Source organism: Bombina bombina, chromosome 6, assembly GCF_027579735.1.
Source record: "Bombina bombina isolate aBomBom1 chromosome 6, aBomBom1.pri, whole genome shotgun sequence".
Lineage (NCBI taxonomy): Eukaryota > Metazoa > Chordata > Amphibia > Anura > Bombinatoridae > Bombina > Bombina bombina.
This window is the reverse complement of record NC_069504.1, coordinates 568,035,654-568,063,279: the sequence shown is the minus strand read 5'-3', so window position 1 is coordinate 568,063,279 and position 27,626 is coordinate 568,035,654. Positions and strand designations below refer to the sequence as shown.

General features: G+C 40.9%; 1 protein-coding gene across 4 annotated transcripts in view; it reads right to left on the bottom strand.

Moving 5' to 3' along the window:
• Positions 1-27,626, bottom strand: part of RNF111 (ring finger protein 111) — a 689,804-nt gene that overhangs the window by 401,586 nt on the left and 260,592 nt on the right. For all 4 annotated transcript variants that reach the window (XM_053717530.1, XM_053717531.1, XM_053717532.1 and 1 more), the window contains exon 6: positions 8,824-9,146. In XM_053717530.1, coding sequence (XP_053573505.1) covers positions 8,824-9,146 — 323 coding nt within the window. The remainder of the gene's footprint in view (positions 1-8,823; positions 9,147-27,626) is intronic.

Below are 27,626 nucleotides of genomic sequence, written 5' to 3'. Positions count from 1 at the left end.
GATGATGCAGTACCATGCTTACTCCCCTCACTTGAGGAATCATCTTGGGCATCATTTTCTCTAAATTTTGTGTCACATACATCACATCTATTTAAATGAGAAGGAACCTTGGCTTCCTCACATACAGACCATAGTTATCTGATAGTTCAGACATGTTAAACAGGCATAAACTTGATAAAGTACAAAAAACGTTTTAAAATAAAACCGTTACTGTCACTTTAAATTTTAAACTGAATACACTTTATTACTGAAAATGTGAAAAAGTATGAAGGAATTGTTCAAAATTCACCAAAATTTCACCACAGTGTCTTAAAGCCTTAAAAGTATTGCACACCAAATTTGAAAGCTTTAACTCTTAAAATAACGGAACCGGAGCCGTTTTTATATGTAACCCCTATACAGTCCCTGGTATCTGCTTTGCTGAGACCCAACCAAGCCCAAAGGGGAATACGATACCAAATGACGCCTTCAGTAAGCTTTTTCTATGTATCTGAGCTCCTCACACATGCATCTGCATGCCTTGCTTCCCAAAAACAACTGCGCAATAGAGGCGCGAAAATGAGGCTCTGCCTATGATTAGAGAAGGCCCCCAGTGAAAAAGGTGTCCAATACAGTGCCTGCCGGTTATTTAACATAATTCCCAAGACTAAAATAACTCCTCAAAGCTATAAACTATTAAAGATGCATATAAATCAATCGTTATAGCCCAGAAAAATGTCTACCAGTCTTTAAAGCCCTTGTGAAGCCCTTTATTCTTATTTAATAAAAATGGCTTACCGGATCCCATAGGGAAAATGACAGCTTCCAGCATTACCAAGTCTTGTTAGAAATGTGTCATACCTCAAGCAGCAAAAGTCTGCTCACTGTTTCCCCCAACTGAAGTTAATTCTTCTCAACAGTCCTGTGTGGAAACAGCCATCGATTTTAGTAACTGTTGCTAAAATCATTTTCCTCTTACAAACAGAAATCTTCATCTCTTTTCTGTTTCAGAGTAAATAGTACATACCAGCACTATTTTAAAATAACAAACTCTTGATTGAAGAATAAAAACTACATTTAAACACCAAAAAACTCTAAGCCATCTCCGTGGAGATGTTGCCTGTACAACGGCAAAGAGAATGACTGGGGAAGGCGGAGCCTAGGAGGGATCATGTGACCAGCTTTGCTGGGCTCTTTGCCATTTCCTGTTGGGGAAGAGAATATCCCACAAGTAAGGATGACGCCGTGGACCGGACACACCTATGTTGGAGAAACAACATATAAAGCAAAATTATCAAATTCCTTAAATGACAGTTTCAGGAATGGGAAAAAATGCAAAACAAAACAAGCCTCTAGAAAGCAGAAGCAACTAAAAAGTGAGACTGAAATCATGTTAAAAAAAAAAAAAAAAAAAAAAAAAATGGCGCCAAGAATGACGCCCACATTTTTGGCGCCAAGTATGACGCCCACATTATTTGGCGCAAAGAATGACGCCCACATTATTTGGCGCAAAAAACGCCTGCAACACACATACGTCCAAAATGACGCAACCACGTGAAAACTTCCGGCGTCAACTATGACGCCGAAAATTACGCAATAAATTGTAGCATTTTCTGCACCCGCGAGCCTAACAGCCCGCAATTTAGAAGAAAAAAGTCAATTGAAAATTTTAAGTTAAGAAAAAAAAAAATTCATATGCATTTCCCCTAAAAATGAAACTGACAGTCTGAAAGAAGGAACATTGATTATCCTGAATCATGGCAAATATAAGTTTAAAACATATTTAGAACTTTACATATAAAGTGCTCAACCATAGCTTAGAGTGTCATGAATAAAAACATAATTTATGCTTACCTGATAAATTCCTTTCTTCTGTTGTGTGATCAGTCCACGGGTCATCATTACTTCTGGGAAATAACTCCTCCCCAACAGGAAATGCAAGAGGATTCACCCAGCAGAGCTGCATATAGCTCCTCCCCTCTACGTCAGTCCCAGTCATTCGACCAAGAATCAACGAGAAAGGAGTAACCAAGGGTGAAGTGGTGACTGGAGTATAATTTAAAAGATATTTACCTGCCTTAAAACAGGGCGGGCCGTGGACTGATCACACAACAGAAGAAAGGAATTTATCAGGTAAGCATAAATTATGTTTTCTTCTGTTATGTGTGATCAGTCCACGGGTCATCATTACTTCTGGGATACCAATACCAAAGCAAAAGTACACGGATGACGGGAGGGATAGGCAGGCTCATTATATAGAAGGAACCACTGCCTGAAGAACCTTTCTCCCAAAAATAGCCTCCGAAGAAGCAAAAGTGTCAAATTTGTAAAATTTGGAAAAAGTATGAAGCGAAGACCAAGTTGCAGCCTTGCAAATCTGTTCAACAGAGGCCTCATTCTTAAAGGCCCAAGTGGAAGCCACAGCTCTAGTGGAGTGAGCTGTAATTCTTTCAGGAGGCTGCTGACCAGCAGTCTCATAGGCTAAACGTATTATGCTACGAAGCCAAAAAGAGAGAGAGGTAGCAGAAGCTTTTTGACCTCTCCTCTGTCCAGAATAAACGACAAACAGGGAAGAAGTTTGGCGAAAATCTTTAGTTGCCTGCAAGTAGAACTTGAGGGCACGAACTACATCCAGATTGTGTAGAAGACGTTCCTTCTTTGAAGAAGGATTTGGACACAAGGATGGAACAACAATCTCTTGATTGATATTCCTGTTAGTGACCACCTTAGGTAAGAACCCAGGTTTAGTACGCAGAACTACCTTGTCTGAGTGAAAAATCAGATAAGGAGAATCACAATGTAAGGCTGATAACTCAGAGACTCTTCGAGCCGAGGAAATAGCCATTAAAAACAGAACTTTCCAAGATAACAATTTTATATCAATGGAATGAAGGGGTTCAAATGGAACACCCTGTAAAACGTTAAGAACTAAGTTTAAACTCCATGGCGGAGCAACAGCTTTAAACACAGGCTTGATCCTAGCTAAAGCCTGACAAAAAGCCTGGACGTCTGGATTTTCTGACAGACGCCTGTGTAACAAGATGGACAGAGCTGAAATCTGTCCCTTTAATGAACTAGCTGATAAACCCTTTTCTAACCCTTCTTGTAGAAAAGACAATATCCTAGAGATCCTAACCTTACTCCAGGAGTAATGTTTGGATTCGCACCAGTATAGGTATTTACGCCATATTTTATGGTAAATCTTTCTGGTAACAGGCTTCCTAGCCTGTATCAGAGTATCAATAACCGACTCAGAAAAACCACGTTTTGATAAAATCAAACGTTCAATTTCCAAGCAGTCAGCTTCAGAGAAGTTAGATTTTGATGTTTGAATGGACCCTGTATCAGAAGGTCCTGTCTTAGAGGTAGAGACCAAGGCGGACAGGATGACATGTCCACTAGATCTGCATACCAAGTCCTGCGTGGCCATGCAGGCGCTATTAGAATCACTGATGCTCTCTCCTGCTTGATTTTGGCAATCAATCGAGGAAGCAGCGGAAGGGGTGGAAACACATAAGCCATCCCGAAGTTCCAAGGTGCTGTCAAAGCATCTATCAGAACCGCTCCCGGATCCCTGGATCTGGACCCGTAGCGAGGAAGTTTGGCGTTCTGGCGAGACGCCATGAGATCTATCTCTGGTTTGCCCCAACGTTGAAGTATTTGGGCAAAGACCTCCGGATGAAGTTCCCACTCCCCCGGATGAAAAGTCTGACGACTCAAGAAATCCGCCTCCCAGTTCTCCACTCCCGGGATGTGGATTGCTGACAGGTGGCAAGAGTGAGACTCTGCCCAGCGAATTATCTTTGATACTTCCACCATTGCTAGGGAGCTTCTTGTCCCTCCCTGATGGTTGATGTAAGCTACAGTCGTGATGTTGTCCGACTGAAACCTGATGAACCCCCGAGTTGTTAATTGGGGCCAAGCTAGAAGGGCGTTGAGAACTGCCCTCAATTCCAGAATGTTTATTGGAAGGAGACTCTCCTCCTGATTCCATAGTCCCTGAGCCTTCAGAGAATTCCAGACAGCGCCCCAACCTAGTAGGCTGGCGTCTGTTGTTACAATTGTCCAGTCTGGCCTGCTGAATGGCATCCCCCTGGACAGGTGTGGCCGATGAAGCCACCATAGAAGAGAATTTCTGGTCTCTTGATTCAGATTCAGAGTAGGGGACAAATCTGAGTAATCCCCATTCCACTGACTTAGCATGCATAATTGCAGAGGTCTGAGGTGTAGGCGTGCAAAAGGTACTATGTCCATTGCCGCTACCATTAAGCCGATCACCTCCATGCATTGAGCTACTGACGGGTGTTGAATGGAATGAAGGACACGGCATGCATTTTGAAGCTTTGTTAACCTGTCCTCTGTCAGGTAAATCTTCATTTCTACAGAATCTATAAGAGTCCCCAAGAATGGAACTCTTGTGAGAGGAAAAAGAGAACTCTTCTTTTCGTTCACTTTCCATCCATGCGACCTTAGAAATGCCAGAACTAACTCTGTATGAGACTTGGCAGTTTGAAAGCTTGAAGCTTGTATTAGAATGTCGTCTAGGTATGGAGCTACCGAAATCCCTCGCGGTCTTAGTACCGCCAGAAGGGCACCCAGAACCTTTGTGAAGATTCTTGGAGCCGTAGCCAATCCGAATGGAAGAGCTACAAACTGGTAGTGCCTGTCTAAGAAGGCAAACCTTAGATACCGGTGATGATCTTTGTGGATCGGTATGTGAAGGTAAGCATCCTTTAAATCCACTGTGGTCATGTACTGACCCTCTTGGATCATGGGTAAGATTGTCCGAATAGTTTCCATTTTGAACGATGGAACTCTTAGGAATTTGTTTAGAATCTTTAAATCTAAGATTGGCCTGAAAGTTCCCTCTTTTTTGGGAACCACAAACAGGTTTGAGTAGAACCCTTGTCCTTGTTCCGACCGCGGAACCGGATGGATCACTCCCATTATTAACAGATCTTGTACGCAGCGTAGAAACGCTTCTTTCTTTATCTGGTTTGTTGACAACCTTGACAGATGAAATCTCCCTCTTGGGGGAGATAATTTGAAGTCTAGAAGGTATCCCTGAGATATGATCTCTAGTGCCCAGGGATCCTGAACATCTCTTGCCCAGGCCTGGGCGAAGAGAGAGAGTCTGCCCCCCACTAGATCCGGTCCCGGATCGGGGGCTCTCGGTTCATGCTGTCTTTGGGGCAGCAGCAGGTTTCCTGGCCTGCTTGCTCTTGTTCCAGGACTGGTTAGGCTTCCAGCCTTGCCTGTAACGAGCAACAGCTCCTTCCTGTTTTGGTGCAGTGGAGGTTGATGCTGCTCCTGTTTTGAAGTTCCGAAAGGGACGAAAATTAGACTGTCTAGCCTTAGCTTTGGCTTTGTCTTGAGGTAGGGCGTGGCCCTTACCTCCCGTAATGTCAGCGATAATCTCTTTCAAACCGGGCCCAAATAAAGACTGCCCCTTGAAAGGTATATTAAGTAATTTGGACTTAGAAGTAACATCAGCTGACCAGGATTTTAGCCACAGCGCCCTACGTGCCTGTATGGCGAATCCTGAGTTCTTAGCCGTAAGTTTGGTTAAATGTACTACGGCCTCCGAAATGAAGGAATTAGCTAGTTTAAGGACTCTAAGCCTGTCCGTAATGTCGTCTAGCGTAGATGAACTAAGGTTCTCTTCAAGCGACTCGATCCAAAATGCTGCCGCAGCCGTAATCGGCGCGATACATGCAAGGGGTTGTAATATAAAACCTTGTTGAACAAACATTTTCTTAAGGTAACCCTCTAATTTTTTATCCATTGGATCTGAGAAAGCACAGCTATCCTCCACCGGGATAGTGGTACGCTTAGCTAAAGTAGAAACTGCTCCCTCCACCTTGGGGACCGTTTGCCATAAGTCCCGAGTGGTGGCGTCTATTGGAAACATCTTTCTAAATATTGGAGGGGGTGAGAACGGCACACCGGGTCTATCCCACTCCTTAGTAACAATTTCAGTTAGTCTCTTAGGTATAGGAAAAACGTCAGTACTCGCCGGTACCGCAAAGTATTTATCCAACCTACACAGTTTCTCTGGTATTGCAACGGTGTTACAATCGTTGAGAGCTGCTAAGACCTCCCCTAGTAATACACGGAGGTTCTCCAATTTAAATTTAAAATTTGAAATATCTGAGTCCAATCTGTTTGGATCAGAACCGTCACCCACAGAATGAAGCTCTCCGTCCTCATGCTCTGCGAGCTGTGACGCAGTATCAGACATGGCCCTAGCATTGTCAGCGCACTCTGTTCTCACCCCAGAGTGATCACGCTTGCCTCTTAGTTCTGGTAATTTAGACAAAACTTCAGTCATAACAGTAGCCATATCTTGTAATGTTATCTGTAATGGCCGCCCAGATGTACTAGGCGCCAAAATATCACGCACCTCCCGGGCGGGAGATGCAGGTACTGCCGCGTGAGGCGAGTTAGTCGGCATAACTCTCCCCTCGCTGTTTGGTGAAATTTGTTCACATTGTACAGATTGACTTTTATTTAAAGTAGCATCAATACAGTTAGTACATAAATTTCTATTGGGCTCCACCTTGGCATTGGAACAAATGACACAGATATCTTCCTCTGAGTCAGACATGTTTAACACACTGGCAAAAAACTTACAACTTGGTTATAATCTTTTTTAGCAAAAAACGTACTGTGCCTCAAAGAGGTACTAACGATTAAATGACAGTTGAAATAATGAACTGAAAAACAGTTATAGCATCAAACTTTAAAACAACAAAACTTTTAGCAAAGGTTTGTTCCCATTAGTAAAATAACAATGATTAAATATGACATAAAAAATACAAAGCAACGTTTTTATTCACAGTCACTATAAGAATTCTCACAGCTCTGCTGAGAGAATTTACCTCCCTTCAAAGAAGTTTGAAGACCCCTGAGATCTATCAGAGATGAACCGGATCATGCAGGAAATATAAAAGTAACTGACTGGTATTTTTTGATGCGTAGCAAAGAGCGCCAAAAACGGCCCCTCCCTCTCCCACACAGCAGTGAGGAGAAACGAAACTGTCACAATTAAAGCAAAAAAACTGCCAAGTGGAAAATAATGCCCAAATATTTATTCACACAGTACCTCAGCAATGTAAACGATTCTACATTCCAGCAAAAACGTTTAACATGATAAATAGTTATTAAAAAGGATTAGTGACCTTTAACAGAGTAGTTCCGGTGAAATACCATCCCCAGAATACTGAAGTGTATACATACATGTCATTTTAACGGTATGGCAGGATTTTCTCATCAATTCCATTCAGAAAATAAAAACTGCTACATACCTCAATGCAGATTCATCTGCCCGCTGTCCCCTGATCTGAAGCCTTTACCTCCCTCAGATGGCCGAGAACAGCAATATGATCTTAACTACTCCGGTTAAAATCATAGTAAAAAACTCTGACAGATTCTTCCTCAAACTCTGCCAGAGAAGTAATAACACGCTCCGGTGCTATTTTAAAATAACAAACTTTTGATTGAAGTCATAAAAACTAAGTATAATCACCATAGTCCTCTCACACATCCTATCTAGTCGTTGGGTGCAAGAGAATGACTGGGACTGACGTAGAGGGGAGGAGCTATATGCAGCTCTGCTGGGTGAATCCTCTTGCATTTCCTGTTGGGGAGGAGTTATTTCCCAGAAGTAATGATGACCCGTGGACTGATCACACATAACAGAAGAAATAAGACTTACTTACCCAAGACACTCATCTACATATAGTAGATAGCCAAACCAGTACTGAAACAAGAATCAGTAGAGGTTATGGTATATAAGAGTATATTGTCGATTTGAAAAGGGAGGTAAGAGAAGAAATCTCTACGACCGATAACAGAGAGCCTATGAAATAGATCCCGTAGAGGAAGACCATGGTATTCAAATAGGCAATACTCTCTTCACATCCCTCTGACATTCACTGCACTCAGAGGAAAACAGGGCTTCAGCCTGATGCGAAGCGCATATCAACGTAGAAATCTAGCACAAACTTCACCACCTCCATGGGAGGCAAAGTTTGTAAAACTGAATTGTGGGTGTGGTGAGGGGTATATTTATAGGCATTTTGAGGTTAGGGAAACTTTGCCTCTCCTGGTAGGAATGTATATCCCATACGTCACTAGCTTATGGACTCTTGCCAATTACATGAAAGAAAGAGGTACGTTCAGCAAGAGAAAAATTAGCTCATTATGTAATAATGTCATAGTATTATTGTTAAACTGAAGAATTTTGGAACGTGCAAAGACAACCTATTTTTTTTTTTTTTTACCTTTTGCAGCAGCCAATTCATCTTGTATGTTACACTATTAACCACCTTTACCCTCATCCTGTTGCTCTTAAAATTCTTTTGTTTTCTTCTCTCCTTAAACAGACCCTCAAGTCAAAATGATCTTTTATGATTCAGATAGGAGCATGCAATTTTTAACAACTTTCCTATTTACTTCCATTAATACAATGTGCAGTGTCTTTTTATATTTACACCAGCTCCTACTGGGCATGTGGAAGAATTCTTACATGTATGCATTTGTGATTGGCTGATGACTGTCACATGATACAGTTGCTGAAAAAGACATAACTTTGAAATTTGTCAGAAAAAAATAAATCTACTACTCATTTGAAACTCAAGACTAAGTGGTCTTGTTATAATGAGTTTGTTAATTATGCAAATCTGCTGTATTTACTGGTCCTTTAAATCACCTCCATTTTTTCCCCCAACACTATTCCTATTTCTCCTTAGTATACCCGTCCTCATTTCTTCCTGTACTCTCTTGATTACATCATTTTATGTGGTTTGCTCTGTAACACAAGATAATGAAAAGATAACTTACTGGATCATGATAGCTAGTTCCAGAGCTGCTAGCTGCACCACAAGGAGGTGGCACAGTGGCATTTCTTTCCACAGGACAGTGTGGGTCTGTGAAGGAAGGGGACAGCGAAACAGCAGGATGAGAGCTGTGGTGATGGTGGTGGTGATGATGAGGGAAGTGGTGACTATGAGGCTGGAAACAGCTTGAATGTGCATGTCCCAGAGCATGGTGATTCTGTGAGGATCCTCCACAAGGTGAGTGTTGGGGACAGCAAGTTGGAAGCCGAGGCATCGCAGGAGGGCCACCATCCACAGCAGTACCAGAACTTGTTCGACTAGTATCATCTACATAAAAAGCATGAAATAAAAATATTACAAGTGAAGAACCTTAAGTGCATCATAACATTAAAAGCTTGAAAAAACAATAAGGTATTTATAGCTGAACAGTAAGAATTATACACACAGGAAGCTACATTTTGCTAAAATAATTCCACAGACCATACCCTTGTGTTGAATAACAGACATCCGAACAAAAATGCTGATTCTCTACTACCTGTCAGTATGCTCAAAAGTGCCTGAGCTAAATTAGTCATCTCTAGCTTCAACTATTTTTAAAGTAACAGTCTACACCAAAATTGTAATTGTTTAAAAAGATAGATAATGCCTTTACTACCCATTCCCGAACTTTGCACAACCAAAATTGTTATATTAATATACTTTATAACATTTAAACTTCTAAATTTCTGCCTGTTTCTAAGCCACTAAAGCCAGCCTCTTATCACATGCTTTTCACAACAGGAGACTGCTAGTTCATGTGGGCCATATAGATAACATTGTGCTCATGCCTGTGGAGTTATTTAAGAGTCATTAGATAATAAATAAAAAGTCAGGTGATCAAATGGCTATCAGAAGATGCTTAGATCAGGGGCGTATTAAGGCAAAGGCCAACAATGCTGGAGCCTAGGGCGGCAGATTTTGGGGGGCGGCATTTGCCGCAACTTCACTGAATATGTGGCTAATCTGGCTATAAAAAAAATATTGCCGCCTTCCTGCTGGCTTGCATGGCTTGAGGGAGTCACGCACGCACGTGATCTCCCAGGCGGCAACGGGGGTTTGGTGAAGAGTCAAGTCAGCGGTGGCCGGTGACAGAGACCGCCGGGAGAGGAAAATAATCATGGAGGAGTGGAGGCAGCAGAAGGGGCACCGAGAGTGTATCAGTATCAATGGATAAACTGGAGGTAGGGCCGAGTCCTGATAGGTACCGTAGGCTGTAGGCATAATTATCTTATTAGTTTGCAGCACTGTGCCAGCTAACACTTAATGCCTCCTCTACTAGCGACATTATATTATATTAGGCAATAAAATGTTAAGTCGCTAGCAGAGGAGGCATTAAGTGACTGTGTTAGCTGGCACAGTGCTGCCTTGAATGGATGTGCTGTGGCTGCCTGAAAATGATGCTGTGGTTAGCAGTGAAAAATGTCTTCCGTTCAGTTACAATACTTCTGCTTCACTGGAAGCTACCAAACCTGTATAACCCCTGGACCTTGAACTTCCTTGTCTCATCCCCTGCTCCGCTTTATCATATTACTCGGAAACAGTGATATTTGCTTATGCCAGTAAGAGGTGTATTCCTGCTGCACTGACATCTTGTAACGCTAAATACAGTCTGTGTATCTCTAGCCGCATAAGTTTTACTATATGTTGTGCAGTAGGCCATGGAGTGCAGCACATTTGTATAAAAAAAAAGTCCTCAGAAGAGCTTTTAGCAGTTATTTTGTATAGGTTTACAACTATACATTCCTGGTAAAGGGGTGACATACGCAGACTCTTGCACTGCCCCCAGAAATGGATACATGTAGATCATAACTTAATAGACTATACTAAAAAATAAAACATTTATTTTATCTCCTCTACAACTACTTCAAAGATTTACAAATCTTTCTCAAGTTGCTTTAATAAATGTTTTAAATATTTTAAAACACCCTGCAATTAAATGTGTACAGGCAGATACCAAAATATGTTATGGGCAAAAAAGGCTTAAAACCTTGGGGGGCAGCAGAGTTGTGAGTGCCTAGGGCAGCACAAAACCTAAATACGCCCCTGGCTTAGATACAAGGTAATCACAGAGGTAAAAAATATATTAAATATAACTATGTTGGTTATGCAAAACTGGGGAATGGGTATTAAAGGGATTATCTACCTTTTAAAACAACAACAATTCTGGTGTAGAATGTCCCTTTAAGTAAATGTAACAATATCACGGCAAATACTTTTAAAAAAAAAAATGTGGACAAAAAACATAATTTATGTAAGAACTTACCTGATAAATTCATTTCTTTCATATTAACAAGAGTCCATGAGCTAGTGACGTATGGGATATACATTCCTACCAGGAGGGGCAAAGTTTCCCAAACCTTAAAATGCCTATAAATACACCCCTCACCACACCCACAAATCAGTTTAACGAATAGCCAAGAAGGGGGGTGATAAGAAACAAAGTGCGAAGCATATAAAATAAGGAATTGGAATAATTGTGCTTTATACAAAAAAAAAAAACATAACCACCACAAAAAAGGGTGGGCCTCATGGACTCTTGTTAATATGAAAGAAATGAATTTATCAGGTAAGTTCTTACATAAATTATGTTTTCTTTCATGTAATTAACAAGAGTCCATGAGCTAGTGACGTATGGGATAATGACTACCCAAGATGTGGATCTTTCCACACAAGAGTCACTAGAGAGGGAGGGATAAAATAAAGACAGCCAATTCCTGCTGAAAATAATCCACACCCAAAATAAAGTTTAACGAAAAACATAAGCAGAAGATTCAAACTGAAACCGCTGCCTGAAGAACTTTTCTACCAAAAACTGCTTCAGAAGAAGAAAATACATCAAAATGGTAGAATTTAGTAAAAGTATGCAAAGAGGACCAAGTTGCTGCTTTGCAGATCTGGTCAACCGAAGCTTCATTCCTAAACGCCCAGGAAGTAGATACTGACCTAGTAGAATGAGCTGTAATTCTCTGAGGCGGAATTTTACCCGACTCAACATAGGCAAGATGAATTAAAGATTTCAACCAAGATGCCAAAGAAATGGCAGAAGCTTTCTGGCCTTTCCTAGAACCGGAAAAGATAACAAATAGACTAGAAGTCTTACGGAAAGATTTCGTAGCTTCAACATAATATTTCAAAGCTCTAACAACATCCAAAGAATGCAACGATTTCTCCTTAGAATTCTTAGGATTAGGACATAATGAAGGAACCACAATTTCTCTACTAATGTTGTTGGAATTCACAACTTTAGGTAAAAATTCAAAAGAAGTTCGCAACACCGCCTTATCCTGATGAAAAATCAGAAAAGGAGACTCACAAGAAAGAGCAGATAATTCAGAAACTCTTCTAGCAGAAGAGATGGCCAAAAGGAACAAAACTTTCCAAGAAAGTAATTTAATGTCCAATGAATGCATAGGTTCAAACGGAGGAGCTTGAAGAGCTCCCAGAACCAAATTCAAACTCCAAGGAGGAGAAATTGACTTAATGACAGGTTTTATACGAACCAAAGCTTGTACAAAACAATGAATATCAGGAAGAATAGCAATCTTTCTGTGAAAAAGAACAGAAAGAGCAGAGATTTGTCCTTTCAAAGAACTTGCGGACAAACCCTTATCTAAACCATCCTGAAGAAACTGTAAAATTCTCGGTATTCTAAAAGAATGCCAAGAAAAATGATGAGAAAGACACCAAGAAATATAAGTCTTCCAGACTCTATAATATATCTCTCGAGATACAGATTTACGAGCCTGTAACATAGTATTAATCACGGAGTCAGAGAAACCTCTTTGACCAAGAATCAAGCGTTCAATCTCCATACCTTTAAATTTAAGGATTTCAGATCCGGATGGAAAAAAGGACCTTGCGACAGAAGGTCTGGTCTTAACGGAAGAGTCCATGGTTGGCAAGATGCCATCCGGACAAGATCCGCATACCAAAACCTGTGAGGCCATGCCGGAGCTATTAGCAGAACAAACGAGCATTCCCTCAGAATCTTGGAGATTACTCTTGGAAGAAGAACTAGAGGCGGAAAGATATAGGCAGGATGATACTTCCAAGGAAGTGATAATGCATCCACTGCCTCCGCCTGAGGATCCCGGGATCTGGACAGATACCTGGGAAGTTTCTTGTTTAGATGAGAGGCCATCAGATCTATCTCTGGGAGCCCCCACATTTGAACAATCTGAAGAAATACCTCTGGGTGAAGAGACCATTCGCCCGGATGCAACGTTTGGCGACTGAGATAATCCGCTTCCCAATTGTCTACACCTGGGATATGAACCGCAGAGATTAGACAGGAGCTGGATTCCGCCCAAACCAAAATTCGAGATACTTCTTTCATAGCCAGAGGACTGTGAGTCCCTCCTTGATGATTGATGTATGCCACAGTTGTGACATTGTCTGTCTGAAAACAAATGAACGATTCTCTCTTCAGAAGAGGCCAAAACTGAAGAGCTCTGAAAATTGCACGGAGTTCCAAATATTGATCGGTAATCTCACCTCCTGAGACTCCCAAACTCCTTGTGCCGTCAGAGATCCCCACACAGCTCCCCAACCTGTGAGACTTGCATCTGTTGAAATTACAGTCCAGGTCGGAAGAACAAAAGAAGCCCCCTGAATTAAACGATGGTGATCTGTCCACCACGTTAGAGAGTGTCGAACAATCGGTTTTAAAGATATTAATTGATATATCTTCGTGTAATCCCTGCACCATTGGTTCAGCATACAGAGCTGAAGAGGTCGCATGTGAAAACGAGCAAAGGGGATCGCGTCCGATGCAGCAGTCATAAGACCTAGAATTTCCATGCATAAGGCTACCGAAGGGAATGATTGAGACTGAAGGTTTCGACAAGCTGTAATCAATTTTAGACGTCTCTTGTCTGTTAAAGACAGAGTCATGGACACTGAATCTATCTGGAAACCCAGAAAGGTTACCATTGTTTGAGGAATCAAAGAACTTTTTGGTAAATTGATCCTCCAACCATGATCTTGAAGAAACAACACAAGTCGATTCGTATGAGACTCTGCTAAATGTAAAGACTGAGCAAGTACCAAGATATCGTCCAAATAAGGAAATACCACAATACCCTGTTCTCTGATTACAGACAGAAGGGCACCGAGAATCTTTGTGAAAATTCTTGGAGCTGTAGCAAGGCCAAACGGTAGAGCCACAAATTGGTAATGCTTGTCTAGAAAAGAGAATCTCAGGAACTGATAATGATCTGGATGAATCGGAATATGCAGATATGCATCCTGTAAATCTATTGTGGACATATAATTCCCTTGCTGAACAAAAGGCAATATAGTCCTTACAGTTACCATCTTGAACGTTGGTATCCTTACATAACGATTCAATAATTTTAGATCCAGAACTGGTCTGAAGGAATTCTCCTTCTTTGGTACAATGAAGAGATTTGAATAAAACCCCATCCCCTGTTCCGGAACTGGAACTGGCATAATTACTCCAGCCAACTCTAGATCTGAAACACAATTCAGAAATGCTTGAGCTTTCACTGGATTTACTGGGACACGGGAAAGAAAAAATCTCTTTGCAGGAGGTCTCATCTTGAAACCAATTCTGTACCCTTCTGAAACAATGTTCTGAATCCAAAGATTGTGAACAGAATTGATCCAAATTTCTTTGAAAAAACGTAACCTGCCCCCTACCAGCTGAACTGGAATGAGGGCCGTACCTTCATGTGAACTTAGAAGCAGGCTTTGCCTTTCTAGCAGGCTTGGATTTATTCCAGACTGGAGATGGTTTCCAAACTGAAACTGCTCCTGAGGACGAAGGATCAGGCTTTTGTTCTTTGTTGAAACGAAAGGAACGAAAACGATTGTTAGCCCTGTTTTTACCTTTAGATTTTTTTATCCTGTGGTAAAAAAGTTCCTTTCCCACCAGTAACAGTTGAAATAATAGAATCCAACTGAGAACCAAATAATTTGTTTCCCTGGAAAGAAATGGAAAGTAGAGTTGATTTAGAAGCCATATCAGCATTCCAAGTCTTAAGCCATAAAGCTCTTCTGGCTAAGATAGCCAGAGACATAAACCTAACATCAACTCTAATAATATCAAAAATGGCATCACAGATAAAATTATTAGCATGCTGGAGAAGAATAATAATATCATGAGAATCACGATTTGTTACTTGTTGCGCTAGAGTTTCCAACCAAAAAGTTGAAGCTGCAGCAACATCAGCCAATGATATAGCAGGTCTAAGAAGATTACCTGAACACAGATAAGCTTTTCTTAGAAAAGATTCAATTTTTCTATCTAAAGGATCCTTAAACGAGGTACCATCTGACGTAGGAATGGTAGTACGTTTAGCAAGGGTAGAAATAGCCCCATCAACTTTAGGGATTTTGTCCCAAAATTCTAACCTGTCAGGCGGAACAGGATATAATTGCTTAAAACGTTTAGAAGGAGTAAATGAATTACCCAATTTATCCCATTCTTTGGAAATTACTGCAGAAATAGCATTAGGAACAGGAAAAACTTCTGGAATAACCGCAGGAGCTTTAAAAACCTTATCCAAACGTATAGAAATAGTATCAAGAGGACTAGAATCCTCTATTTCTAAAGCAATTAGTACTTCTTTAAGTAAAGAGCGAATAAATTCCATCTTAAATAAATATGAAGATTTATCAGCATCAATCTCTGAGATAGAATCCTCTGAACCAGAAGAGTCCAAAGAATCAGAATGATGGTGTTCATTTAAAAATTCATCTGTAGAGAGAGAAGATTTAAAAGACTTTTTACGTTTACTAGAAGGAGAAATAACAGACAAAGCCTTCTTTATGGATTCAGAAACAAAATCTCTTATGTTATCAGGAACATTCTGCACCTTAGATGTTGAGGGAACTGCAACAGGCAACGGTACATTACTAAAGGAAATATTATCTGCTTTAACAAGTTTGTCATGACAATTATTACAAACAACAGCTGGAGGAATAGCTACCAAAAGTTTACAGCAGATACACTTAGCTTTGGTAGATCCAGCAGGCAGTGATTTTCCTGTAGTATCTTCTGGCTCAGATGCAACGCGAGACATCTTGCAATATGTAAGAGAAAAAACAACATATAAAGCAAAATAGATCAAATTCCTTATAAGACAGTTTCAGGAATGGGAAAGAATGCCAAATATCAAGCTTCTAGCAACCAGAAGCAAATGAAAAATGAGACTGAAATAATGTGGAGACAAAAGCGACGCCCATATTTTTTAGCGCCAAATAAGACGCCCACATTATTTGGCGCCTAAATGCTTTTGGCGCCAAAAAATGACGCCACATCCGGAACGCCGACATTTTTGGCGCAAAATAACGTCAAAAAATGACGCAACTTCCGGCGACACGTATGACGCCGGAAACGGAAAAGAATTTTTGCGCCAAAAAAGTCCGCGCCAAGAATGACGCAATAAAATGAAGCATTTTCAGCCCCCGCGAGCCTAACAGCCCACAGGGAAAAAAGTCAAATTTTTGAGGTAAGAAAAATATGATAATTCAATGCATAATCCCAAATATGAAACTGACTGTCTGAAAATAAGGAAAGTTGAACATTCTGAGTCAAGGCAAATAAATGTTTGAATACATATATTTAGAACTTTATAAATAAAGTGCCCAACCATAGCTTAGAGTGTCACAGAAATAAGACTTACTTACCCCAGGACACTCATCTACATGTTTGTAGAAAGCCAAACCAGTACTGAAACGAGAATCAGTAGAGGTAATGGTAAATATAAGAGTATATCGTCGATCTGAAAAGGGAGGTAAGAGATGAATCTCTACGACCGATAACAGAGAACCTTATGAAATAGACCCCGTAGAAGGAGATCACTGCATTCAATAGGCAATACTCTCTTCACATCCCTCTGACATTCACTGCACGCTGAGAGGAAAACCGGGCTCCAACTTGCTGCGGAGCGCATATCAACGTAGAATCTAGCACAAACTTACTTCACCACCTCCCTTGGAGGCAAAGTTTGTAAAACTGATTTGATTTGTGGGTGTGGTGAGGGGTGTATTTATAGGCATTTTAAGGTTTGGGAAACTTTGCCCCTCCTGGTAGGAATGTATATCCCATACGTCACTAGCTCATGGACTCTTGTTAATTACATGAAAGAAATATTTTTAGTGGCTTTCTTTTAACAAGTCAGAGCCCAAATAGTCATATAATCTGGGAAATAGAAACAACACTACTCACACAGTAAGAAAGCATTGCAGTATTTTCAAACTTTTATTCTTGTGTGTTCCCTCGCTGGATCAGACATTTTTCTCTTGAACTAGAATGGGTCATTCAATAATATTAAGGGACAGGTGAAAACTAAAAAAAACGTATACGATTCAGATACAGCATGCAATTTTAAGACACTTTTCAATTTACTTGTATTGTCAATTTTACTTCTGTTACTAGGTTAGAAAGCATACCTAAGTAGGCTCAGAAGCAGCAATACACTGATGGTGGCTGCAAAGATATCCCTCCATGTTAGAGCATCTTTTACTCCACTTTTATGACCCTTTAAAGTGGCCTCTCTTTCCCAACAAGAGTCACGGTTAGGACTGGTTCCAAAAGACTGGAAAATTGCCAATGTAGTCCATAAAAAGGTCAGTAGGGAAGATTCTGCTAACTATAGGCCAGTCAGTTTCACCTCAATTGCAGGGAAATGAATGTAAACTCTTTTAAAGGAAATACTTGTGTCTTACCTTCAAACAACTTCAAAGACAAAGGGCAGCATGGTTACACTGCTGGAAGATCATGTCAGACTAATCTAATTGATTTCTTTGATCATGTAACAAAATGAATAGACCAGGGAGGAGCCGTAGAGGTTGCATAGCTAGACTTTAGCAAGGCATTTGACACTGTCCCACACAACAAATATTCACAAAATGTAATGTCAAAATACAAAAATGTGTAACAGAGTTGATATTTCAGGAGGGGTTGATCAAATGAACAGTGATATTTAAAAAAAAAAAAAAGGACTGGGCAAATAAATGGGATCTGAAATATTACCAAGAGCAAATTTATGCATATAGGCCAATTATAGTCTCAATGGTAAATTACTGACTGCAACTAAAGAAGAACATGACTTGGGAATTATTATTTCAGATTATTTAAAATTTGGTATGTAATGCAGCAGTGCAGCCAGTAAGGCCAGTCAAATACTTGGCAGCATTGGGATAGGTATTAGTAGCAGAAATAGCAAGGTTCTTATGCAACTTTACAGCTCATTCATTAGGCCACATCTAGAATACTGTGTACAGTTCTGGAGACCATATCTTCAGAAAGATATAAAATACACTAGAAACTGTCCAAAAGAGGGCTACTAACACGGCACACGGTCTAAAATATAAAGTGTACAGAGAAAGACTCTATGACCTAAATATGTATAGTTTAGAGGAGAGACAGAAAAGAGGTGACATGACAGAAACCTTCAAATATATGAATGGACTTAAGTGGAAGCCGATAGCATTTTCCACAAAAAACAAATGCCAAAACAAGAAGTCACAATCTTAAATTAAATTAGAGGGTAGCAGATTCAGGAGAAATGTGAGGAAGCCTATTTTTTTATTCAGAAAGGGTGGTGGATTCATGGAGCAAACTTCCAATTGAATTGGTCCCTGAATGAGAAGGTCTTTCCCCAATGGAAGCTTCCATGGTGGCTGAGATGACATGTCCACCAGATCAGCATACCCAGTCCTGCAAGGCCACGCAGGAGCGATGAGAATCACCAATGCCCTCTCCTGTTTGACTCTAGCAATCACCCGGGAAAGGAGAACAAATGGAGGGAACACATAAATTAGGCTGAAAGACCAAGGTAAATACTCTCTCTGTGCAAAGAAAATCACAAAGACAAGGGCGCCTCCTCGTGTGATACAGTTTGGACAAATGTAAAAAGAGGTGAATACAGATTTTATACTCACAAGTAAAGCAGCACTCTGTTGTGCTTATAGAGGCAAACTGGGAGTTCACAGTGTCCCAGTTCACTGACCAAGGCAGTGCAACAAATCACTCCAGGGTAGATTTCAATCAAGCTCAGGCTCTCAGCAAAGAGTTAAAATACCATAGTTTAATGGTGCAGTAAAATACAATATAAAATGTCACAAATGTGACCGTAACAATGGATAAACAAGCAACTAGTTTCTCAGATCTCTGTCTGTTTCCTCAGGCTTCTATCCAAAGACTGAGAGCTCTGGCTTATAAATGCTAAATGACCACTCTGAGAGTGAAACATAACCACACCAATTCAGGTGTGGAAGTGAACCTGCCTCATCAGGTGTGTGAGTGCACACCTGTTTCAATCAGACCATAGTTAGAATACAATGATTAAAACCATTTCCAAATAATTCACATTATACTAAAAAACAAACAAGTACTGTACAAATTGGTTAATAAAGGATGTAAATAACAACAACCATAGCCTAACATTATCTTATGGTGAATATCATGTCAGCATCATATGTTATAGGATATTATTATGGTATTCTAAAATAGTAACATTAAAAAATTGTTCCCCACCCTTTAAAAATAAAAAAATAAAAAATAATTTTTATATATATATATATATATATATATATATATATATATATATATATATATATATATATATACACACACACACATACATATATAAAAGGTACATGATATTCTAATTCTTGGTGTTCATACCAACTGTCTTAGTATGTTGTCAGTTAGTCTAAATAAGTTAAAGTTTTATTAAAGCACCTATAGATGTTAACAGCCTTTGGTCAAATATGTATAAGCAACATTTTCTATAGGAGAGATCCCTTTATATTATGCAGGCCTTATTGAAAAACAGAATTTATGTTTACCTGATAAATTTCTTTCTCCAACGGTGTGTCCGGTCCACGGCGTCATCCTTACTTGTGGGATATTCTCTTCCCCAACAGGAAATGGCAAAGAGCCCAGCAAAGCTGGTCACATGATCCCTCCTAGGCTCCGCCTACCCCAGTCATTCGACCGACGTTAAGGAGGAATATTTGCATAGGAGAAACCATATGGTACCGTGGTGACTGTAGTTAAAGAAAATAAAATATCAGACCTGATTAAAAAAAACCAGGGCGGGCCGTGGACCGGACACACCGTTGGAGAAAGAAATTTATCAGGTAAACATAAATTCTGTTTTCTCCAACATAGGTGTGTCCGGTCCACGGCGTCATCCTTACTTGTGGGAACCAATACCAAAGCTTTAGGACACGGATGAAGGGAGGGAGCAAATCAGGTCACCTAAATGGAAGGCACCACGGCTTGCAAAACCTTTCTCCCAAAAATAGCCTCAGAAGAAGCAAAAGTATCAAACTTGTAAAATTTGGTAAAAGTGTGCAGTGAAGACCAAGTCGCTGCCCTACATATCTGATCAACAGAAGCCTCGTTCTTGAAGGCCCATGTGGAAGCCACAGCCCTAGTGGAATGAGCTGTGATTCTTTCGGGAGGCTGCCGTCCGGCAGTCTCGTAAGCCAATCTGATGATGCTTTTAATCCAAAAAGAGAGAGAGGTAGAAGTTGCTTTTTGACCTCTCCTTTTACCTGAATAAACAACAAACAAGGAAGATGTTTGTCTAAAATCCTTTGTAGCATCTAAATAGAATTTTAGAGCGCGAACAACATCCAAATTGTGCAACAAACGTTCCTTCTTTGAAACTGGTTTTGGACACAGAGAAGGTACGATAATCTCCTGGTTAATGTTTTTGTTAGAAACAACTTTTGGAAGAAAACCAGGTTTAGTACGTAAAACCACCTTATCTGCATGGAACACCAGATAAGGAGGAGAACACTGCAGAGCAGATAATTCTGAGACTCTTCTAGCAGAAGAAATCGCAACTAAAAACAAAACTTTCCAAGATAATAACTTAATATCAACGGAATGTAAGGGTTCAAACGGAACCCCCTGAAGAACTGAAAGAACTAAATTGAGACTCCAAGGAGGAGTCAAAGGTTTGTAAACAGGCTTGATTCTAACCAGAGCCTGAACAAAGGCTTGAACATCTGGCACAGCTGCCAGCTTTTTGTGAAGTAATACCGACAAGGCAGAAATCTGTCCCTTCAGGGAACTTGCCGATAATCCTTTTTCCAATCCTTCTTGAAGGAAGGATAGAATCCTAGGAATCTTAACCTTGTCCCAAGGGAATCCTTTAGATTCACACCAACAGATATATTTTTTCCAAATTTTGTGGTAAATCTTTCTAGTCACAGGCTTTCTGGCCTGAACAAGAGTATCGATCACAGAATCTGAGAATCCTCGCTTCGATAAAATCAAGCGTTCAATCTCCACGCAGTCAGCTGGAGTGAAACCAGATTCGGATGTTCGAACGGACCCTGAACAAGAAGGTCTCGTCTCAAAGGTAGCTTCCAAGGTGGAGCCGATGACATATTCACCAGATCTGCATACCAAGTCCTGCGTGGCCACGCAGGAGCTATCAAGATCACCGACGCCCTCTCCTGCTTGATCCTGGCTATCAGCCTGGGGATGAGAGGAAATGGCGGGAACACATAAGCTAGTTTGAAGGTCCAAGGTGCTACTAGTGCATCCACTAGAGCCGCCTTGGGATCCCTGGATCTGGCCCCGTAGCAAGGAACTTTGAAGTTCTGACGAGAGGCCATCAGATCCATGTCTGGAATGCCCCACAGGTGAGTGACTTGGGCAAAGATTTCCGGATGGAGTTCCCACTCCCCCGGATGCAATGTCTGACGACTCAGAAAATCCGCTTCCCAATTTTCCACTCCTGGGATGTGGATAGCAGACAGGTGGCAGGAGTGAGACTCCGCCCAAAGAATAATTTTGGTTACTTCTTCCATCGCTAGGGAACTCCTTGTTCCCCCCTGATGGTTGATGTACGCAACAGTCGTCATGTTGTCTGATTGAAACCGAATGAACCTGGTCCTCGCAAGCTGGGGCCAGGCCTGGAGCGCATTGAATATCGCTCTCAGTTCCAGAATATTTATCGGTAGAAGAGATTCTTCCCGAGACCAAAGACCCTGAGCTTTCAGGGATCCCCAGACCGCGCCCCAGCCTATCAGACTGGCGTCGGTCGTGACAATGACCCACTCTGGTCTGTGGAACATCATCCCTTGAGACAGATTGTCCAGGGACAGCCACCAACGGAGTGAGTCTCTGGTCCTCTGATTTACTTGTATCTTCGGAGACAAGTCTGTATAGTCCCCATTCCACTGACTGAGCATGCACAGTTGTAATGGTCTTAGATGAATGCGCGCAAAAGGAACTATGTCCATCGCCGCCACCATCAACCCGATCACTTCCATGCACTGAGCTATGGAAGGAAGAGGAACGGAATGAAGTATCCGACAAGAGTCCAGAAGCTTTGTTTTTCTGGCCTCTGTTAGAAAGATCCTCATTTCTAAGGAGTCTATAATTGTTCCCAAGAAGGGAACCCTTGTTGACGGGGATAGAGAACTCTTTTCCACGTTCACTTTCCAGCCGTGAGATCTGAGAAAGGCCAGGACAATGTCCGTGTGAGCCTTTGCTTGAGGAAGGGACGACGCTTGAATCAGAATGTCGTCCAGGTAAGGTACTACTGCAATGCCCCTTGGTCTTAGCACCGCTAGAAGGGACCCTAGTACCTTTGTGAAAATCCTTGGAGCAGTGGCTAATCCGAAAGGAAGCGCCACGAACTGGTAATGTTTGTCCAGGAATGCAAACCTTAGGAACCGATGATGTTCCTTGTGGATAGGAATATGTAGATACGCATCCTTTAAATCCACCGTGGTCATGAATTGACCTTCCTGGATGGAAGGAAGGATAGTTCGAATGGTTTCCATCTTGAACGATGGGACCTTGAGAAATTTGTTTAAGATCTTGAGATCTAGGATTGGTCTGAACGTTCCCTCTTTTTTGGGAACTATGAACAGATTGGAGTAGAACCCCATCCCTTGTTCTCTTAATGGAACAGGATGAATCACTCCCATTTTTAACAGGTCTTCTACACAATGTAAGAACGCCTGTCTTTTTATGTGGTCTGAAGACAACTGCGACCTGTGGAACCTCCCCCTTGGGGGAAGTCCCTTGAATTCCAGAAGATAACCCTGGGAGACTATTTCTAGCGCCCAAGGATCCAGAACATCTCTTGCCCAAGCCTGAGCGAAGAGAGAGAGTCTGCCCCCCACCAGATCCGGTCCCGGATCGGGGGCCAATATTTCATGCTGTCTTGGTAGCAGTGGCAGGTTTCTTGGCCTGCTTTCCCATGTTCCAGCCTTGCATTGGTCTCCAAGCTGGCTTGGCCTGAGAAGTATTACCCTCTTGCTTAGAGGACGTAGCACCTTGGGCTGGTCCGTTTTTACGAAAGGGACGAAAATTAGGTCTATTTTTTGCCTTGAAAGGCCGATCCTGAGGAAGGGCGTGGCCCTTACCCCCAGTGATATCAGAGATAATCTCTTTCAAGTCAGGACCAAACAACGTTTTCCCTTTGAAAGGAATGTTTAGTAGCTTGTTCTTGGAAGACGCATCAGCCGACCAAGATTTCAACCAAAGCGCTCTGCGCGCCACAATAGCAAACCCAGAGTTCTTAGCCGCTAACTTAGCCAATTGCAAAGAGGCGTCTAGAGTGAAAGAATTAGCCAATTTGAGAGCATTGATTCTGTCCATAATCTCCTCATAAGGAGGAGAGTCACTATCGAGCACCTTAAGCAGTTCATCAAACCAGAAATATGCGGCAGTAGTGACAGGGACAATGCATGAAATGGGTTGTAGAAGGTAACCCTGCTGAACAAACATCTTTTTAAGCAAACCTTCTAATTTTTTATCCATAGGATCTTTGAAAGCACAACTATCCTCTATGGGAATAGTGGTGCGTTTGTTTAAAGTAGAAACCGCTCCCTCGACCTTGGGGACTGACTGCCATAAGTCCTTTCTAGGGTCGACCATAGGAAACAATTTTTTAAATATGGGGGGAGGGACGAAAGGAATACCGGGCCTTTCCCATTCTTTATTAACAATGTCCGCCACCCGCTTGGGTATAGGAAAAGCTTCTGGGAGCCCCGGCACCTCTAAGAACTTGTCCATTTTACATAGTTTCTCTGGGATGACTAAATTTTCACAATCATCCAGAGTGGATAATACCTCCTTAAGCAAAATGCGGAGATGTTCCAATTTAAATTTAAATGTAATCACATCAGATTCAGCCTGCTGAGAAATGTTCCCTAAATCAGTAATTTCTCCCTCAGACAAAACCTCCCTGGCCCCCTCAGAATGGGTTAGGGGCCCTTCAGAGATATTAATATCAGCGTCGTCATGCTCTTCAGTAACTAAAACAGAGCAGCCACGCTTACGCTGACAAGGGTTCATTTTGGCTAAAATGTTTTTGACAGAATTATCCATTACAGCCGTTAATTGTTGCATAGTAAGGAGTATTGGCGCGCTAGATGTACTAGGGGCCTCCTGAGTGGGCAAGACTCGTGTAGACGAAGGAGGGAATGATGCAGTACCATGCTTACTCCCCTCACTTGAGGAATCATCTTGGGCATCATTGTCATTATCACATAAATCACATTTATTTAAATGAATAGGAATTCTGGCTTCCCCACATTCAGAACACAGTCTATCTGGTAGCTCAGACATGTTAAACAGGCATAAACTTGATCAGAAAGTACAAAAAACGTTTTAAAATAAAACCGTTACTGTCACTTTAAATTTTAAACTGAACACACTTTATTACTGCAATTGCGAAAAAACATGAAGGAATTGTTCAAAATTCACCAAATTTTCACCACAGCGTCTTAAAGCTTTGAAAATATTGCACACCAATTTTGGAAGTTTTAACCCTTAAAATAACGGAACCGGAGCCGTTTTAAGCTTTAAACCCCTTTACAGTCCCTGGTATCTGCTTTGCTGAGACCCAACCAAACCCAAAGGGGAATACGATACCAAATGACGCCTTCAGAAGTCTTTTATAAGTATCAGAGCTCCTCTCACATGCGACTGCATGCCATGCCTCTCAAAAACAAGTGCGCAACACCGGCGCGAAAATGAGACTCTGCCTATGCTTTGGGAAAGCCCCTAAAGAATAAGGTGTCTAAAACAGTGCCTGCCGATATTATTATATCAAAATACCCAGATAAAATGATTCCTCAAGGCTAAATATGTGTTAATAATCAATCGATTTAGCCCAGAAAAAGTCTACAGTTTAAATAAGCCCTTGTGAAGCCCTTATTTACAATCGTAATAAACATGGCTTACCGGATCCCATAGGGAAAATGACAGCTTCCAGCATTACATCGTCTTGTTAGAATGTGTCATACCTCAAGCAGTAAGAGACTGCACTCTGTTCCCCCAACTGAAGTTAATTGCTCTCAACAGTCCTGTGTGGAACAGCCATGGATTTTAGTTACGGTTGCTAAAATCATTTTCCTCATACAAACAGAATTCTTCATCTCTTTTCTGTTTCTGAGTAAATAGTACGTACCAGCACTATTTGAAAATAACAAACTCTTGATTGAATAATGAAAAACTACAGTTAAACACTAAAAAACTCTAAGCCATCTCCGTGGAGATGTTGCCTGTACAACGGCAAAGAGAATGACTGGGGTAGGCGGAGCCTAGGAGGGATCATGTGACCAGCTTTGCTGGGCTCTTTGCCATTTCCTGTTGGGGAAGAGAATATCCCACAAGTAAGGATGACGCCGTGGACCGGACACACCTATGTTGGAGAAACGTAATCTGCCCCATACCAGCTGAGCTGGAATAAGGGCCGCACCTTCATAGGTACTTAGGAGCTGGCTATAGGTTTCTATAAGGCTTGGATATATTCCAAACTGGAAATAGTTTCCAAACTGATACCGCTCCTGAGGATGAAGGATCAGGCTTTTGTTCCTTGTTGTGAGGAAAGGAACGAAAATGATTATTTACCCTGGAAAGAAAGGGAAAGCAAAGTTGACTTAGAAGACATGTCAGCATTCCAAGTTTAATCCATAAAGCTTTTCTAGCTAAAATAGCTAGAGACATATACCTGACATCAACTCTAATGATATCAAAAGATGGTATCACCAATAAAATTATTAGCATGTTATAGAATAATAATAATGCTATAAAATTATGATCTGTTACTTGTTGCGCTAAAGCTTCTAACCAAAAGTTGAAGCTGCAGCAACATCCGCTAAAAATATAGCAGGTCTAAGAAGATTACCTGAACATAAGTAAGCTTTTCTTAGAAAGGATCCTTAAAAGAAGTACTATCTGCCGTAGGAATAGTAGTACATTAGCAGGAGTAGAGACAGCCCCATAACCTTAGAGATTTTGTCCCAAAACTCTAATCTGTCAGATGGCACAGGATATAATTTGCTTAAACGTCTAGAAGGAGTAAATAAATTACCCAAATTATTCCATTCCCTGGAAATTACTTCAGAAATAGCCTCAGGGAGATTAAACACTTCTGGAATAACTACAGGAGATTTAAAAACCTTATTTAAACGTTTACATTTAGTATCAAGAGGACCAGAATCCTCTATTTCTAATGCAAATAACACTTCTTTAAGTAAAGAACGAATAAATTCCATCTTGAGCAAATACAAAGATTTATCAGCATCAACCTCTGAGACAGAAACCTCTGAACCAGAAGAACCATTATCAGAATGATGATGTTCATTTAAAAATTCATCTGAAAAAAGAGAAGTTTTAAAAGACTTTTATGTATACTAGAAGGAGAAATAACAGACATAGCCTTCTTAATGGATTTAAAAAATAAAATCTCTTATGTTATCAGGAACACTCTGAAAATTAGATGTTGACGGAACAGCAACAGGTAATGTAACAGTACTAAAGGAAATTTTATCTGCATTAATAAGTTTGACATGACATGCAATACAAATAACAGCTGGAGAAACAGATACCAAAAGTTTATAGCAGATACACTTAGCTTGGTAGCTCCAGCACTGTGCAGTGATTTTCCTGAAGTATCTTCTGACTCAGTTGCAACGTGGAACATCTTCCAATATGTAAAAGAAAAAACAACATATAAAGCAAAATTGATCAAATTCCTTAAATGACAGTTTCAGGAATGGGAAAAAAATGCCAGTGAACAAGCTTCTAGCAACCAGAAGCAATAAATAATGAGACTTAAATAATGTGGAGACAAAAATGACGCCCATATTTTTTAGCGCCAAAAAAGACTCCCACATTATTTGGCGCCTAAATGCTTTTGGCGCCAAAAATGACGCCACATCCGGAACGCCGACATTTTTGACGCAAAAAAAAGTCAAAAAATGACGCAACTTCCGGCGACACGTATGACGCCGGAAACAGAAAAAAAATTTTGCGCCAAAAAAGTCTGCGCCAAGAATGACGCAATAAAATGAAGCATTTTCTGCCCCCGCGAGCCTAACAGCCCACAGGGAAAAAGTCAAATTTTTTTAAGGTAAGAAAAAATGATTGAAACAAATGCATTTATCCCAAATATGAAACTGACTGTCTGAAAAATAAGGAATGTTGAACATTCTGAGTCAAGGCAAATAAATGTTTGAATACATATATTTAGAACTTTATAAATAAAGTGCCCAACCATAGCTTAGAGTGTCACAGAAAATAAGATTTACTTACCCCAGGACACTTATCTACATGTTTGTAGAAAGCCAAACCAGTACTGAAACGAGAATCAGCAGAGGTAATGGTATATATAAGAGTATATCGTCGATCTGAAAAGGGAGGTAAGAGATGAATCTCTACGACCGATAACAGAGAACCTATGAAATAGACCCCGTAGAAGGAGATCACTGCATTCAAATAGGCAATACTCTCCTCACATCCCTCTGACA